General features: G+C 39.5%; 1 protein-coding gene across 3 annotated transcripts in view; it reads left to right on the plus strand.

The window, feature by feature from the left end:
• The window catches only part of ano2b (anoctamin 2b), a 76,578-nt gene that overhangs the window by 40,015 nt on the left and 17,609 nt on the right, over window positions 1-18,954 (plus strand). For all 3 annotated transcript variants that reach the window (XM_015030575.1, XM_015030576.1, XM_015030577.1), the window contains 4 exons: window positions 4,434-4,576; window positions 9,821-9,973; window positions 10,568-10,620; window positions 12,467-12,645. In XM_015030575.1, coding sequence (XP_014886061.1) covers window positions 4,434-4,576; window positions 9,821-9,973; window positions 10,568-10,620; window positions 12,467-12,645 — 528 coding nt within the window. The remainder of the gene's footprint in view (window positions 1-4,433; window positions 4,577-9,820; window positions 9,974-10,567; window positions 10,621-12,466; window positions 12,646-18,954) is intronic.

An 18,954-nucleotide genomic window follows, 5' to 3' on the forward strand; every position in this document is an offset into this window, starting at 1 on the left:
AGGTGATGCTAGTACTATAGTGTTTCAACAAAGGGATTGTGTGTCTTGGACGATGTTTAAAGTTAGTTGACCTGCTAAATGGTCAAGGAGTCAAGGACAGTTCTTCTGAGACCAAAACCAAGACGGCATCCTCCAAGGCTCAAAACAAAACCAAACCTTCAAAAACCAGACCTTCCAAGAGTAATACTCTACATTCCAAGATCAAGATCACAGCCAGACCTTCCAAGATCAAGACTGGATCTACCAACACCAAGACTGGACCTTCGATAAATCAAGACCAATACCTGACCTTCCAAGATAAAGACTAAAACCAAACTTCCCAAAACCAAGAGCAGCCCTTCTAAAACCAAGACTGAACTTTCTAGGACCGAGACCAGACCTTCCAAGACCAAGACCGGATCTACCAACAACAAGATTGGGCCTTCCAAAAATCAAGACTGTTACCTGACCTTCCACGACAGAGACCAAGACTGGACATCTGAACACCAAGACCGGACCAGGCAGAATGGTGAGTAAGCAAACCCCTTTAAATGAGAATCAACTGAACACATGGATAGTTTTAGGTTGCTTCACTGTTGGTAACACACAAGACTCATCATTGTGTTTACCTGTTCTTTTACAGAAAACCGATTTTTCTATCCAAAACAAGTTTAATCTGAGAACACAGCTTTTGACCTGCTGTCTATCCTTGTACATCCTGCAGAGTTTCAGTCTCTGCTTTATGTTTTTCTTGAACAGCGCTGCCCTTCATATCTTATGGCCACCGTCCAAAAGTTTTCAACTCACCGCCTGCAGAGACATGTTCATCCACCTGCTGCCAGTAATAAGCATCTTTGCACTGGTGGCAGCAAAATCTAGTAGACTATTTTGGTTCTTGGAATCCTCTACATCTGAACCCTTCCACTTGAATTTCTTGGTGTTCTTGGAGTGTAGTATATTTTGAAGTGTAATATGAATCCACCTTTTGAGGTACACACACTCGGTTTCTTGTTAGCACAGAGAGCGACACAGTCAATCACAAAACAGCAATTCATTGGTGAGGGGAAGAAAAGACGTTAAAGAGGCTTTGAACATCTCACTGCATTGTTGTTGCTAGAAACTTTTAATCTGTCGAAATTTTCACAAAAATGTTCACACAATCACATTTCAGGCTTACAGACAGTAGATTATAAAGGAAAAAATATTTAATGAGCAGCAGCGGTGTGCATGAAGGCCAATAGGCAGACCGCAACAAAATCTGTACGGTAGTACAGATTTCAAATATCTCAAATATCTGTTCTCATACTCAAACTATGCTCCCGCTTGCTTACAAACGCTCTATGTTCTGTTATGTTTCTGAACTCTCTTTCAAATATTCTCTGCTACTATTAATCATTTTGCTCCTGCTCAAACTTGCCCCCTGCATGCTCAGGTTTGTTCTCTTCCAGTGGAATACTTTTTTTTGTCTCTCAGAAAAACGAAGCGGTGACTTGGTTTACCATCTGATCAAGTACAGGTCCACTGAGGTCCACCTGTTGAATTGCTAGAACTTCCCCAAGACGAGGTCAAGCTGATGGCAAAGAGTGAGCTAGAGGAGAAGGATGCAAACCGGGTCTGTTTTTTGCTCAAGAGCAGAATTTTGAGCTTTAGATTGAACAATTATGAAAGAATGTTTCTCTTACATCAGCACTTGAAATGCACACCTTGAAACAGATTGGCTAAGACTGGAAAACTGGAAAAGCGTTTCCTTCGTCAGTGAGTCTCGCCTTCGGCTGGGACATTGAGATGGGGCATTTGGCAAAAACGATATAACACTGTGGATACATGTTTCCTTGGAGGTACAATGCCACTTTTACATGTCCAAACATAAGTAAAAATCTTCATCTTAATAATCTATAAAGTTAAACAATTCAGTCACCATAAAAGCTAGAAATGCAAAGTTTCTAAGCAACACAAATTACTTTGCGAGTTGAAATCTTTCAGTTCCACTGCAGAATGAATGTCTTGGTTTGACAACTTCCAACAACAGATTCCGTTCATAGAACACAAATAAGGGACAGAGTATTCTCAAGGCAACATATGGTTGCTAGGCTGGGCCTTCGTATCCTCCCAGAGGATACATTTCTGTGGAATATTCACAGTGACGTCCTTCTGAGACCCAACGTGTCTCTGAAATTGACTCACTTAAAACAGCCTCAGTCTGATGAATGAGAAAACAGGTGAAATGATCACATGTCACATGCTGCGTTATCCCCCAGAATATTTGCACGCCGTGCTCAAAAAAGGATCGACATGGTTAGCAGCCAGTCAGGTAGGCCGTGGTGTTTAGCATGTGGGAGGCTCAATGTGTGCCACGGAAAATATCCCCCACACAAACCACAACACCAGCTGCAGCCGGAGCTTTCGTTTTATTAACCTCATTCCAATGTTGGCAATTTGCTGATATATTTCTAATTTGTTATTGTTCGACTTCAGTGAGTCTGCATGAACTGTAGCCTCAGTTTCTTCTTCTTCTCTGTGAGGAGTTTAGATTGGTCTTATATGTATGCACTGCAAAACCAACAACCACAACAACAACGCATGTTTCCATTTTCACTACAGGTTTTACAAGTTTCAAATTCATACAAACACCCAACCACACACCCACCATACAGCCTGCGCACAGTGTCAGACGTGTGTGACTTTGCACAGGGACTATTAATACGTCTTCGCACTCGGAGAGAGCACGTCTTTACTGTTAGACGATAACCACGGCTGTTTATCATAAAGTCTTCTGAATTTTTGATTCAGAAGAATCAAAAATAGTGACCCCTGTAAACCCTCCATCTCATTTCTGTTGCACCGATTCAGGTTTGCATGTCTGATAAGAGCCAGTCTTCCTGCCGTAACTTGCCTTCAGAAACAGTCAGCCTCTGGTTGTTGGAGTGATGGGATTCCTCTGAGATGTTTGCTTCTGAGGTGCTGTAAACATTTAGACTTGGCTCATGACGGAGTGCTGCAGACCTGCTATGGCTCGCTGGAAATAATGTCGTTTTATAGTCAATGCAGCACGTTGACAATGTTGACTTGAGCAGAAACACACGTTACATGTTTTTCTGCTAAGTCTGCTTTTTGATCCAATTAATGTTCATGAATTTGAATACAAATTTCTTAGTGTCTTGCAGGATTGGTTTAACCCACTAGGAACATACTTTGAAACAGTCTAAATGTTTTCTGATCTCATGAGTTTTGTGCCTCGTCGTCGTATATTTTCATCCTGTTAAAACACAAAACGCTGAGGCTGCTGAAAGTAACTGGGAAAGCAAACCGTCACGGCTTTTTAGCATTGGGTCTAAATGTTAAGAAAGGAAAACTCAAGTCCTGTTGTGTCGATGAGTTTTAGCATATTGATTATGTATCGTGATGAGGAAAGCTCAAATTTTTGTCGGATGCAGAGACTAAATTAATATTTGCAGAGACATACCTGATCTTTTTCAGATATTAAAAATGGCTTGACCATTTTGGGCTTAAAGTTCAATTCGCCATTTACAGTTTGGGATTGTTACCGATTAGTCGAAATGGTAGAGGTGAATCAGTGTGAGGTAATCCTCACTAATGTGGTTGATTTTACCGATTTAGCGTGCTAGCATTAGCCTCCGCGGAATCTGTGTTTGCATAGGGCTTTAAGGGTTAACAGAACTAACTTTTGAGTTGGTGGTATGCACCACTAAATTACTCTCATTTTATTTCATGTTCACTCGTAGCTTCTTGTCAAATTGTAAAGGTAAATCAATGTGAGGCAATTCTCACTAATGTGGCGATTTTAGAGGATTAGCGCACTGGCATTAGCTTCCATGTAGCGCTGTAACGTTAGCGGAAGATATTGTTCATGCTTAGTGCTTCAGGGTTAGCATAACTAACTTCATAGTTAGAAACGTGTTGTCAGTAGTTCATAGAATAAAAGAAAGATGTACATTTTACTCAAACATACTTATAACAAGTAAAATCAGAGAAACCAATAATTTTAAGTGGTCTATTAATTTTTCCCGATCTGTATCTTCAGACATAATTGGAACATAAAAACACACAGCAGCTTTCTGGGGGCTAAAAAGTCAGGCCACATTTCACGAAGCAAAAACCCGTTTTAAGACAAACTGAACCTCTTGACTCCTCTGGTTCCTGTAGGAAACGTCCTGTGCTGCTATATTTTGTGTAAACATCACGTCTCATGAAACATTTACATAACATTTGCTTTACAAGTGCAGGACTTTTTGACTTTTTTTAAGATGGCAACATCTTTAAGATCCAAGATGATGCTAGCTCGAGTCTTTTAAGAGAATTTCCATCTAACTGTGTGGTCTGCACACAGTCAGAAATACTTAAACCTGACAGGGAAACACAGAATCCCTGCAAGGTGGAGTAGTTTTAACACGTTGGTTGAACAGCTCCCTATGTCTCTGGCTCAATCTGAACAGGAAGTTGAAGAAGCTGATCCGCACGTTGAAGGAGAAGGAGCCGACTCAGAAGGAGAAGGACGGAGAGCGACCTCCCCGGCAGTGGAACCTGGACTACGCGCTGGTTCCGTTTGAAGGCCTCACACCAGAATACATGGAGATGAGTGAGTCTGCATACACACACACACCACACACACGCACAGAGAGAGAGAGGAAACGGCCCCGGGGACAATGAGAAACCAACAATCATTTTAATTGAGTTTCCCTGAACATCACACAGAGCTATTACATAATCTGACCCCCTCCACACACACGCACACACACACACACACACATCCCGCTCGTAAACACACGCAGTCGGACCGAAGCGCTTATGGATCCAGGATGTTCTGGAGTTGTTTGGATGGGAACTGCTCTTTGAAACTGATGGAAGTTGTTTAGATCTCATTTCACGAAGCAAATGGTGAAATCTTCAAAAAGAAAAGAAAAGAAAGAGAGAAAATAGTAAGAGATACTCGACCATGTATATATGTTGCTTTCTGGAAGCTGTAAGTAAGCAGATAGGCTCGGTGTTTACACCAAACCCACAGTGTGTCCATGTCAGCTAGAAACTGCAGTGCATAAACACAGGCAGATAAAAGCTTTCCTTTCCCCCATGGATACATGTTCACTGTGACAAATAATTTAACATCACTCTAATGTTAGATAGTTTTCACTCTCATGGTCTTGTTGGTAAATAGTAAAAATATATTATTTGCTGTCATTTGAAAAGAGTGCCAACTTTTTGTTCAGGACAGATGTAAAAATAGTTTCTATGAAAAGTGTTTGGCTCTTTCTATTTTTGATAATTTGCCACACTTAAATAATGATCAAACGAATGCTACATTTTAACAATTTAGTATTACTACACCTTTATTCAAGCAGATAAAAAAAAAATCAAACAACTAATGGAGATTAAGATTTCTTCCACAAAGGTGACCTGGTTGAGAAAGGCAGCAGCACATGGATAATAGGCAAAGACAAATAAACTAACAATATATAAAGTGCAAACAACAAACAGAACAAAGCAGTTTCCATCTCATGATTCCATTTATAAAGACCTTAAAATTGGCCTCTGTCTCTTTAAGAAGCTCCTGCTCTTTCTGAAGCTCCGCCCTCAGGAAGTCATCACAACATGGCTCCTCTATTAACCCTTTAATGTTTTTACCAGCATTTCACTGAGATGTGAAACGTTCAGCAGATGGCGCAGTTCCACCAGCTGTTTGCTAATTGATGTTAGCTAGTCTGAAGGAGCTCAGAGGAGGAGCTTGTCTCAAAGCTCCTCCTGTCCTCCTCCTCTGAGGAGCTTCGAGACGAAGCTCGAAGCTCCTCAGATTAATTAATCTGCACAGATTAATGATAACCATTAATCTGTGAAGGTGTCTGGCACAGATTAATGGTTGCCACGGGAGATTAAAGGATTTCTCAAACATGCATGAAAGAATCAAGGCAACACTCCAGGAATGCTTGATGTGAAAATGACATGATAACATGGTGGTAAAGCTAAAAAAGGTCCATTTTATATTATAGTGCTCAATTAAACAAATGTATTTTTGTAATCTTACAGTCAAACGAAACAATGTCATTGTGATTTCACTGAAGTCCAAAACGTCTAGAATTGATTAGAAATTCATTTATTTTAAATGTTTTTATTTTTTATGAGATGAGATCTTTTACCCTACTTCATGTCGTCATACAGGTTCTATTCAAGTAAATTCTCGAATGTACAGGTATGGTTAGAGGCTAATAAAGATTACCGCAGCTTTCCCTTTCATTGTTGATTTAATGATGTTGGTAAATACAGTTAATACGGTGAAAGTTTTCACTTTCCAAGATGAAGACATCATTTTAAACCTTATTCCATATCTGGTCTGGATGTTTTTGTCCGATATTAAAACATTTTTAATCTGAAACATTCAAGAGCTAAACAAAAGAGAAAAAAAGAGAGGAAATCCATCAGAAGGGTAAACACTTTTTATGTCTCTGTGTTTTGAACAGAAGCCAATAAACTATCGCGATCTGTCAACAAGTATCCAAATCTCATAGGTTAATAGCATTACAAGTAACAACATGCAACCAAAGACTTTAGGAGGATCAGAAGAAGTATTTGTCTTCTCTGTGAACTTATCGGTCTCTGTTTGTGGGGAGTTTCAGCCAACATTGCTTCAGTTTATTGAGGTTATAGATTATAGATTTTGGACAGCTCTATTCGGATGTCTGATCAGTCTTTCTCGTGATTTTTATTTATTTATTTATTTTTTTTAACTTTTTTAAGACTTTCTCTTATAGAAAAGCTGCTATGCTATGTGACTCAGTTTGGACCAAGCTTTTCTGTTTCTATACCTGCAGCTGCTGTTTCCTCTGAAAAAGCCTAAAGGAGAAGACTTGTTTGGAAGGGTTACCATGAGAACGCCTCATTTAATCAAATATGAAATGTCAGAAATACCAGAGACATTTAAAAATGCTGCCCAGCTTGATTGCTGTTATGTTATTATGAGTTTTTATATTGTTCATGAAGAATGCTGGAAATAATATTGTGCTTTTGTTGTGAAAGAGTAAATGGAAATGGATTTTTGAAAAATGATGCACCTTTTACTGGGTTCATTTGGAAGGTCCCCGAAATGTTTCCTGTTGGAAACAAACGTCTGAGTTGAATGAAAACTTGACAACTGTGATGGATTTGCAAAGCTGCACTTTAATGAACCACAAAACACCAGCAATGAAGTCAGAAGAAAGGCCAAATATGGGAGTCTTCACACCTGATAGTCGGGTATGCCAGAAACTGCCTGCAAAAAAACAGAAACAAGTGTCAAGTTTTGAAACTCAGAAATTTCCAAGTTTTTTCCTCTACAATTTCTGAGATTAATCTAAAAGTTTCTGAGCAAATTTTTGACTTCTCACATTCAGAAATTTTCTTGATTTTTTTTTCTAGAAAATTTCTTAAGTTAATCCCAGTTTCTTGGTGTAAATTACTTTTTTTTTGTACATTGACCCCTAACTATCTTGTTGTGGTTATAAGTGTTTTTAGAGGGTATCTCAAGTATTTGCAGATGTTCTCTATTTGTTGGCAGCTGTTGACACAAACCTGTGAATATTGAGGGGTCAGCTGTCCTTCAGTCATCAGAAGGACATTGATAACGAACACGGCAACAGAACAACCAACCAAGAAATGAATGAAGAGTTGCAACAGTCAAAGTCCAGACCTCAACTCAACTAACATGCTGTGACCTCAGTGGACTGATGGATTGTTTTCAACAACATAAATCCTGTATAGCATTTCAAGATGGACAATGACTTCTTCAACAGCTGGGCAGATGAAGACGTTTGATTTAGTTGAAGGACGTTAAAGCGGAGAGGTGACTGATGGTTAGACACTGTCACGTAAAACAAGATGCCGCCATAGCTTGATATCTTTGATGCTTTGCTCCTTGCTGATGGGGGTCAAAGTTCAGCAACAGGACAGCAGAAACATCTAAATGTAAATTGTTGTTGTTTTGTGTTTATTCTCCAAACTACAACATGCAAAAAGCTACAAACCCACGTGGTGAAGCGTTTTGTAACGTGGAGGTACCAAGCAAACGTTTCAGGTCTTTAATTACATTCCAGATTTTACAGCTTGAAAAGACAATTTTATGTGTTGAAAAGGGAGATTTTGTTTGACACAGGAGGGTGGGAGGAAACCCGCCTCGGGGCGCATCGCAGAATGTCAGAAATGTCTGCGTTCCGCTTGGAAAACACACACACACACACACACACACTCTGACAGTCATGACTATGAGCGGACTGTTGCCGTTCGCAGGGATTTTTCTACATGGGGCCTGTCTGTTCCTGCGCCGCCTTTGTGTGGCTGGGCCGGACCCGGCGACCTCGGCTCAGGTAGACGGCGAGGTTACTCTGAGCCTGCCCCGTAGCACTCGCTGCGCCGCTGCCGTATTCTCTTCCCGGCCGCTCTTTGTCTCGGCGTGGTGTCCCGAGGTGAAGCCGTCAGTCTCCGGCTCGCTGGAAATCCCCGTTCCCACACTGCTTAGGTTCCAGCGCTCCGATCGCAGCAACGCGTCGGGGGGCCCCGGCTGGCCCGACTGCTGCGTTCGTCTCGGGTTTCCTTCTGCGCATTCTTAAGACGGAGGCGAACCGATCGTTAATCAGCAGAGATAGACACAACATTCTCATCGATCAGATATGCTTCCCCCTTTGGCAGCAGATGCTAAATATTCATGTTTATCATGGTGAAATCTAGCACCTGATATTTGCCAGCAATATTCTCCAATCACTGGCAAGAAAGATCCAATCTTACTGCTCTTTGAGGGAGAACTCGGAGGAAACAAAACATTCAGTTGTTTCACTTTGAAGCAGCAAAGAATCAGTTATTTTAATTTACAGCCGAACATTTTTAGTTTTAAAAACAGAAAAGAATCGTCCACATTTAAAAAGAAATCATGTAAAAAGTACAAATGAAGCTTTTACCTTTCCTGTTCAAAAAATTAGTACTTTATTGAAAAATTAATTTATTAACTTTTTACACATTATATAGATTTATTACACACAGATGGATGTTTAAATGCTTTTATGCCTGTTAATTATTATAATTTAAAAATCATAATTCATTTAAAGTTGAAATGTTACTTCAGACTAATAAAAGTAATATTTTTAATGAAAAATATTTTTAATACCTCCTTAACTATTGTACGTGCGAGGACTGAGACAAATGTAGAGGACTGAGGCAAATGATACAAGTTATCGGTCGGTTGGACCCCATTTGTAAACACAAGGGTTTTCAAAAGGTTCTGTACTTTTTTATGAGCCTCACCAGGACACATTCTGATTTATTGAATATGACTGCTGCTTCCTTCCTTTGACTGGAGCTTTTCATTAATATGAGTTCTATGGCTCTCCACCCAGGACATTCCTCATGGGTGGTGGGGTCGGCACACAAACATGTCAAAGAAAAGTGGCATCCTAAACATGTTCATGAGGAGTGTGTGTGTGCGTGAGTGTGTGTGTAAATTGTATCTGAATGAAGTTCGTCATTTTAATTTGGTGCTAAACTCTAAAGGGTTAGTTCAGTGTTTCCAAGGACAGCTTAAAAGAATTTGTTAAAAATTTCAGGAACGTAGCCTACAGAAAATCCATAATGTTGGATTTATGAAAAATATGACAAAGCAGCATGTTTTGGAAAATGAATTATCCCATCTTGTTTCAGTGTTTATTCTCACTTTTAATTCTTTCTTTGCGTGTTTTCTCCAGTGGAATAAAAGTTTCATGGATCAACAGCTGTCTTTCCAATAACACATGGAATTAGTTTTAACTGTACATAACAGAAGCAAATAATAACTTTTTCTGTTTTGTTTTGGTTCTACATCTCTCCACAGTTATCCAGTTTGGTTTTGTGTCTCTGTTCGTGGCGTCGTTCCCCCTAGCCCCGCTCTTCGCCCTGCTGAACAACGTCATTGAGATCAGGCTGGATGCCAGGAAGTTCGTCACAGAGTTACGCAGGCCAGTTGCTGCTCGAGCTAAAGACATTGGTAAGCTCATCCAACTTACCAACAGACTGGTACAAACATGTAAAAAAAAAAAAGTTGGAGTCAAACATAAATTCGTCAGTTTCAGGAACTGACGGTCTGACGGGAATAATTCAGCGTAAAGTATATTTTTGTCATGAAACATCCTAGTCAAAGGCCAGTCCTAAATCCAATTCCACTCTGTGGCGATATTTGAAAACTACTGTTCACATACTCTTTGAAGCCTCCAAAATGAGAAATGTTTAGGTTTGTAAGCAAAATAAACCTTGTGAATTTTTCGTTGCGTCAGTTTTTCATATTAGTTTCAGTTTGTATTATTCCTCCATTTTCATAACATCTCTAACATTTGGCCCAGTTCCATGTAACCGAGGCCAAACCTCCTCCAAGCGCGGCTGACCTACTTACTACTCATTAATACTTCACACAACCCCACTTGAGCAAAAATATCTCAAAGTTTAGCAGACACACACTCAGAGAAATCAAGAACGGTCTGGAAAACAACTTAGAAATAATTTCACCTGAATAAAAATACTCTAAACAATGATCACACTGCTGTAATGCTGACGTCACTCTTCTCCCGCTCTCTCCCTTCTCCAGGCATTTGGTACAACATTTTGAGTGGAATGGGCAAACTGTCAGTAATAATAAATGTAAGTATGAACATAATCACAGTATTTTTTACTAACAGTTAGTTTGTTAAAGTCAAAACCTTCCACTGAACCTCTGGAAGTAACATCTCTATCTCATAATCATATTTCAGCTTAATGCTGTTAGCATTCAGCTCCCATTCCTTTTCAGTTCGTCCAGTCTCCAAGTTAAATACATTATTTTCAAACACAATTACGCGATGTAATTAAATAATAAGAATTTGGGAGGAATCTCTCTGTTTTCCCACATGACCTGCTGGTAAAGAGTCTTAGTCATCACTTCTTCAGCCATTGAGTTTGTTTTTTTCCCCTTTTTGATAAAGATGATGAAATTAAGAAGCTTAATGATAAAATGGTGAAATGTCTTGAAAGCCTTTTATTGGTTGACTTTGGATTTGTTACTTGATGGTGAATTACAGATTATAAAAACAGCAACAACAAAACAGCACTTTGTGGGAAATATTGAGCTCAGATTGGAGTAAAATGCACACAAAAGGGATCGTACAATATCTAACTTCTGAGTTAGCTGGTCGTCTAATATATAATGCTCTCCTGCTGAAGCATTCAGAAATGTAAATCTGGTGAGATCAGCCTTGGGCTGGGCATCTGTCCAACCAACCAAATCCTTTTCTGTTTACTTTAATACTGAAGAGATTCTGAAGGTTTCCAAATCAAAGGACAGGAGTTTGAATAAGGTGGAGAGATGGACGAAAGGACTGCACTCCTTCGTACATGCTGTAAAAACAAGGAGACGGATTGCAGTGGAAAGGGAACGCAGGTCATCAGTCCATATTCAAAGTCCATTTAAGCTTCAGCAAATTTCAGCAAAGTGTAAAGGTTTTAGTTTTGGAGCCTGTTTCCTTTTTTGTTGTCGGCAACTAATTTGTGCAAAAGGCTTTTCCAGATCCTGTAAATCTACTATTCTCCTTCATAGACCTTCAATAAGTGTCTTAAGTTTCCTTTTGTTTGGAGTATTGTTTAAATTAGAGAGGGATGCAAGGAAAACTCTTTTGGACTGGCAAAGAGGAAGTTACCCACCGTCAAGAAGTCAACTGGCCTCGGCTTGAAGTGACCCAGTTCAAACAAGACAGTAGCTGCGCTTCCATTGACCGTACAATTAGGCGATTTGACATCCAAACTAAATTTAATAGAAACACGACAACTTTGAAAAAAACTCTAATTTTTCCAAAAAAGAAAAGTTTGCCAAAAACAACAAAGTGGGTTTCTTTTGCAAAGCTGCATCGCAGGAGTCATGTGATCAACAACCGAATGTTGCCACTGGCGCAAACCGTGAAGAAGACGACCAGAAGTGGCCAGAGGATGACGACACCTGAACAAACTTATTCATGTGTGATTTTAATTGTGTTTCCTTTTTAACAGAAACACAGCCATTGCAAAAGTGAGTTGACAATGTTTGGCACAGATTTGTTATGGAAACCCAGATTAGATGGTGTCTAGTCAATGTTTTCATCTGGAAGACTTTTTTGGACATGTTCTGGAACCAATTCTACCGTATTTTAGTCTCCATCATACTTTCACATTGGCTCTGTTGTGGATAGCTTTGTCTGTATCGTAACTTTAAAAGTTCTCAACCTTTTCAATGACTGACGCACAAAACCAGCCACAGATCAAATTCAGTCCAGACAAAATCAAGATCCTCCATCCTGCATTCTATTTTTTTCATACAAATTTTATTAAAATGGAGCTGCTAGCAAAGGAAACACTACAGATAGTCTGGTATGTTTGGGTCCAGCAGGGTGCCAGTGCCAACTTCAAGATTGATTTAAGATTTTAAAGGAATAATACCCTAAAAATGAAATAGTCTGACTCAGTTTTTTTCTCTGGTTAGGCCTTTGTGATCGCCTTCACGTCAGACTTCATCCCTCGGCTCGTCTACCAGTACATGTACAGCCAGACGGGCACCATGCACGGATTCATCGACCACACGCTGTCCTTCTTCAACGTTTCCAATTTCAAGCCTGGCACCGCGCCACACAGCTCAGACCACGGAGACATCACTGTCTGCCGGTACGAATCCCACCACAAAAAAAAAAAAAAAAAAACTCACTCAGGCCTCTTATATCTTATCAAATACTCCCAGTCGTTACAATGTATGGCATTCAGGAACGAAACACTCTTTACATGTTTGACAAAGATCTTTACTCATATTGTACCTTTAAAAAAACATAAAAACTTAAAAATAGGTCAGTTCATATCATGATTAGCCATTCTCAAATAATGAGGAGTAGACAATGGATAGATGAATTAATGTGATATGTCGAAAATGTAATTATCTTGTTTCTTAGTAATTGGAAGTGACTTTATTCAGAGAGACAGTTATGTGTCACAAGGAACCTCCAAGTCATTCTGTGAAGAAAACCTAAAAGTCATACTAAAAACAAGGAAAATCTCACAAATGTACGTGTATTACGGAATGGTATATTTAAAGGCCAATCATCATAATCTGCAGTCCAGAACAGCTTTGTGCAGATGCTGAGATGTCTAGCTGGTTTAACTGGATTTCAAATATTACCTAAAGCACTTATTCATTGTAATTTAATTTTGAGTTACAGACTCAATCAAAAAAATAAACATGCATTTACTTAGTTTTCAAATGTTTATCGCATTAAACATACTTTTTTTTTTTTTTGCAATTCTGCTCTTTGGAATGTAAAATAAGTATAACAATCTGGTATTAGCTTGGTAATTAGCATTGTTAGCGTCTCTGGCAGCTAGATGTAAACTGCTGCTTACATGACTTTGTAGACTTTGTAGTTTGTTTACTGGAGTTTTAAAACGGTGTCACTTTAATGAAAGTGGTTTGTCCTCCTTTAGCTCCTATTCCATAAGTTTGAGTTTTATTGAGGTTTCTTCAAAGTGAGGGAAAAACGTCAACCCTTCTTTCAGGCAGTTGACAAGCAGTGCGCAGCAACAGACGGGGGATGGAAATGTTATCAAAATGACTTAAAAATGTCAATGGCAACAGAACTCCAGGAAATTAGAATATGCAATTCCATAAAAACAAAATTATGACACTTTTTCTTTTGTTTTTTAACCACCATAACTTTTCTCAGTAGTCATGGTGTCAGCCACAGACCCAATGCTGCTTGGGAGAAAACAGCAACAGCATATTTTTGAAATGTGATGTGTATCGTCCTTTATATAGAAGCTGTACTTCACTATTTCTGAAGCTGCAGTTACAGTTGTAATCCTGTAAGTGTTGGAACTTAAACTTCTAAAACTCAACCAGAATGTCTACTAATGTAATTTGCTGAAGCCCCCTCTCCATTGTCAAGTCTCATTTATGGTTCAGTTCCAGCCACGTTTGGTGCCTCTCCACTGGCAGCGTGTCCTTCACTATGTGGGCGTGAATACTGATAGAAACTTGGGCGGGAATGTGGGAATGTGAGCACACAGGATCTGTCGTCGAGACTCTTGATGATGGCATTTTGCATCTGTAACTTTGGACAATCAGTTTCTCAAAAATCTCTTGCTATAATTGTTCGTTTCGAGTTGCCCCATCCAGTTGCAACGAGCTATAAGTGCCGCCTTAGATCATCCAATCACGTAAACCCATGAGCCAATCATGGAATGTCGTCTGCTGCCAATCAAATTTCTTACGCACAATTCCTGGCCAAGACCACAGGTAGTTCCAAAAAACATGGAGTTTATCCTTGGCAAATAGAGTCTAAATATGGTCTAGACCAGTGTTTTTCAACCTTTTTTGAGCCAAGGTACATTGTTTTAATTGAAAAAATCACCACCAACCAAAAATGTAAACAAAGATACTCTGTAGCCACCTATATTACACATATAATCATTTTTATCAAAGTGACTTGAATAGGAATCCAATAAACACAAAAAAATATTTTTATCATATTTTACATTTCTTATTTCAAATTGCACTTAACATGTCCACTTCAAAAATACACCTGAACAGTGCCATAACACTGTGGTGTGTGATGCATGAATGTAGTAACATTTATGCATCACTAATTCTCTTGTTTTAATGTAAAATGCTCTGTACCTACTGCCATCTAGTGGTAATAAAATTACATGATTACGTAGTCACTACTACAGCAAAGACACTCTAAGATGGCATTATTTGCAGATAATTAATTCGTTTTCAAAAAATATTTTAAGACCAATTACCGTATTTTCCAGACTATGAGCGCACCATACTATAAACTGTACCTTCACATGTTTTGAAACTCCCATAACCCCCCGCGGAAACTTGCATATAGCTGCACCGGGCTACAGGCCGCTGGTATCTCTGCCGCTCTCTGTTTCCCAAAAGGACCCAGCAGAGGGCAGCAGAGGGCTGCATCCTAATAACTGCTGCATATATTAAGGACACAGTTCTCCGTCTCCAAATCCGGTTTTGTTCACACCAAGTTTACGTGCAGCGGATTTATTTCCCTCCTGTACTGCCAGGTCAATACTCCTCAACTTAGAAGCTGCATCATATGAGTTTGAAAACATTTCTACGTCGTGCTGCTAGCATGTGGTTGTTCTAAATGAAAATTAGCACTTTCTTCTTTGATTTCCAATTTTGACTTCCAATGATTCACTTCCTGCTAGAGAGCCCCCTGGTGGTTGAAGAAAAATCCACAGAAAAGCCGCATGTTCAGAGTGTAGAAAAAAGTAGCAGTTTATAGTCCGGAAAATACGGTAGGTGATATTGGATAATTTCCACGGCACACCAGACGATCTCTCACGGTACACTAGTGTGCCACAGAACAGTGGTTGAAAAACACTGACCTAGATCCTTTTGCGGAAAATACGCACCGGGTTTATGGGGGGGGGTTTCAACATAGTTGCTTCTTCAACTTAAAAAGTGACTTCTAGCAACTTTCCACTGACTCCCTGGTTTACGTCAACTGAACAAACTAACTTTAACAAACTAACTGTCACGTCTTACTTTACGTCAACTGCAGATGTAACAAGCACCTTCTACACATGAAACATAAAAGGTTTAAGGCTGAAAACACCTTATTTCCAGCACCACAGCTTTTTTAATTTAATAATGTCAATAACTGCAAAGACAGTTCACCATTGTATCTTCAACGCATTTTTGCTGGTGCCAAAGGCAAGAATCTTCTTTAGAATGTTAAAATAAAGCGCTGCAGTGGGAAAGGTCACGGATGACGGCGGCCATAGACAGCCAAGGCCGACCTGCAGTTACATAAGTCGGCGAAGCAAGAATGCCATCTTTGTGCTGGAGTGCCGTGATGCGTCACGCCAAAAGTATGATGAGACCCTTTACGCCTGTAACGGTTATTAGGCGTGAAATTGGTAACAAATGTCCCAAGAAGGGTTTTTTTTGTGTCCAATATGTACATCGCTGTGTACAACAGCTGTTCCTTGGTTCAAGAGCCAGTCATCCAGCTCTTGATGTCAAAAACTCCATGAAGTTAATGTCTTTTTATATCCCTTTTGTCGTCCCTCGTTGATGTTGGGATTGTGGTTGGTATGGATGAATACATGTCACAGGACAGGCGAATGAATGGATGCATGGTAGTGTCAAGCTGAGTAGAAAGGAAGGGCGGGGGGGCTGACAGCATTGATGAAATGATCAGATAAGAAGGCAAAGAAACTAGGCTTCTTTTATGGCGAGGAAAAGATTAAGCATGATGGAAAGATACCGGCACGGCAGAGAGCAGAGGAGGAACGTATCCGCTCTGGGTGGTTTTTATAAAGATAGACGGAGTAACAGAACCATTTCAATTTTTAATCAGATTTAAAAACAGCAGTATGATGGACTAAATCATAATTTCTGCATCAGCGGACTGCACGCCTCTTCAGTAATGTCGTCAAAGCTTCAGCATTTTGTATTATTTTGGGATTTCACGTAATTTTTACGTGACGGTTGGCACAAAGTAAAAGGAGACTTCTCGTGGCTTTAATTCAGTGCCGAATGTTTTTTCTAAATAACGTTGAGAACTGTTTGTCGTTTTCCTTTAACTTCACAATTACACTGTCCTTTGCGGTACTCCCACAAGAAATAGGAAAAAAGTGTAAGAATCAAGGAGTGGGAATGTGAATTATGGTGAATACAGGAAGCCTAAGTAGATGTAGGTCTTCTTGGAAAAAGACTTCTTAAAGTCGTCATCTGAATCACAGAGGTAAGCATGGTGTGCTCCATAAGCCGAGACCGTCAGTCAAACAGCCAATTACTTAATTTGAGTTAGTTAAAATAGATTACAAATGTGCACGTGTACATTTTAGACCCAATTAACCGCTCTGTGTGTTTGTGTGTGCTCAGCTTAAAGAGAGCTCTGTACTTGTAATTCTTCACTACAAGTTTTAGTTGGTGGTAATGAATCTGTAGATGACGTTCATCCTGATTAGCTTAGTGCTACTTTCTAAATTACTGACAAACTGTTGGTGCGTCTGTATGGTACAGACTTAGTTAAGCTCATCTATCAACACTTCTGTCTTTGAGCTAATTTACAATTGTAACACACACACACACACACACACACACACACACACACACACACACACACACACACACACTTGCCCTGTACTTTGTGGTTTTGTGCTCAGTTTGTACTCGGGTGTCTTCAAGTGAGCTAGCTTAGGAATAGCATACCGAGACAGCGTCGCTCATCTTCTCCATTTACAAGAAGGTAAGGATTTTAATATTCCTCCACCTTCTATTCTATTATTATATGGAAACTTTGCTAGTATTAGAGGCTGGGCTTAAAAACTGCACCTCAGAGACACTGAAAACAGAAGTCCAACCAAGAAACCTAAGAAAACATTTTGACAGGTGATTATTTAACTTCACTAAATATTTTCCACTATCAGGACGACATTCAAATTAATTTTCTTTGAAGGAGGACATAATTAAGTATAGTATTGAAAAGCTTGGAGTGTCTGTTAGTGTTGACCTGAATGAATAAACCCAAATGTAGTGCAGGGTACACTGAGGAAGGACAAAAATAAAAACTCAAAGTGCACAAAAGGTCTGAAAAAAGACATCTCTTAAGAGTTAATGTTGCTAGAATCTAACACTGAGGAAGCCTCAGTATTTTTGCAATGTTTTTACAGCATCCAGATGCTGTAAAACGTCCAGAAAGAACCTTGTTCTGCTTCCCATCGCCTCAAACGAAAGAATACATTTCTCTGTTTTGTTAATTACAAACAGGCATTTTTGCCCTTTTTTTGTCAAGTACCAACAAACTGCTACACAAATAGTTTAAAACATGGTGAGTCATGTTTGAAAATGACCGTGTGTTTTTGGCGAGCAACCGTGATCGAGCTGTATAGCAACTTATGAACTGATTCCTGTCTTCAACAAAAGCTACATATACAGGGTGGCAGATACAATACAAAGTCCTTCATGAAGGTCCTTCTCCTGCCTTCGTCGACGTCTATAAATCGTTGTATAAAGTTCGCCGCTCTGACATCAGGCTGCCTGTCTTTATGTTCTTATCGCCCTGAAGTCAAGCGAGGGCCAAGCAGCTATGTGAAGGATTATTGGGAGGTTTATTATTGGACATCTGTTCTTGGAGCATCAGGCGAAAATATTTACTCTTCATTTCATGAGCTGCAGAGATAAGCTCTGCTCAGAAAATTATTACCGCAGAACTAATAAGAGGGAATCCAGTAAGCATCATGCCGCAGATTTTGGATTTTGCTCAACTTGCTAAATTATTTCTGTGTATGTGACATATTGACGTGCGTTATTTACCCCTTTTTAACATTCAAAAACTCAAGCAGTCAGAAGTTAAGGCTCCACATAACCCGTTTTTGCCTTTTTAAAACCATATGTTCAGTTGTTATTGATTTGCATTATCTAACACTGACAGAAAATGGACGTCTGCGTTTTTCATTATCCACAGAAACACTTGTAAGAAGGCTTTTGGAATTAATCTGCAAACTCGCATGCAGCTTCCCTCAATTTGAACCTTGTGTTCACTTAGTTACATTTATGTTTTACAAATCACTGCTGAGATGAGAGAGGAGGCACGACATTGTTGAAGATCACCAGTAGGGCACGCGGTGGATGTAAATACATAAAACTCATTGTCCTTGGTAAAGAGAGACGAATTGAACCATGTAGTGAGTAGATGGTTCTGTTCAAGGACAGCTTGTGTGCTGTACTACAATTTTATTAACAAGGCCTCAAAACCTGGATCTCCGTATAGGCGCCCTGGGGCGTCAAGTAAGGTGACACAAACGAAGCGGAAGAAGCACCAGAAACTACGACGGTGTATTGTACTTAGAAAAACAAGAGGAATACATTTTTGTCAAAAAATCTCTGAAATTTTCTAGAAAAACTTGTACCGTATTTTCCGCACTATAAGACGCACCTAAAAACCTTCAATT

Source organism: Poecilia latipinna, unplaced genomic scaffold, assembly GCF_001443285.1.
Source record: "Poecilia latipinna isolate Pla-1442-1.1 unplaced genomic scaffold, P_latipinna-1.0 Scaffold186, whole genome shotgun sequence".
Lineage (NCBI taxonomy): Eukaryota > Metazoa > Chordata > Actinopteri > Cyprinodontiformes > Poeciliidae > Poecilia > Poecilia latipinna.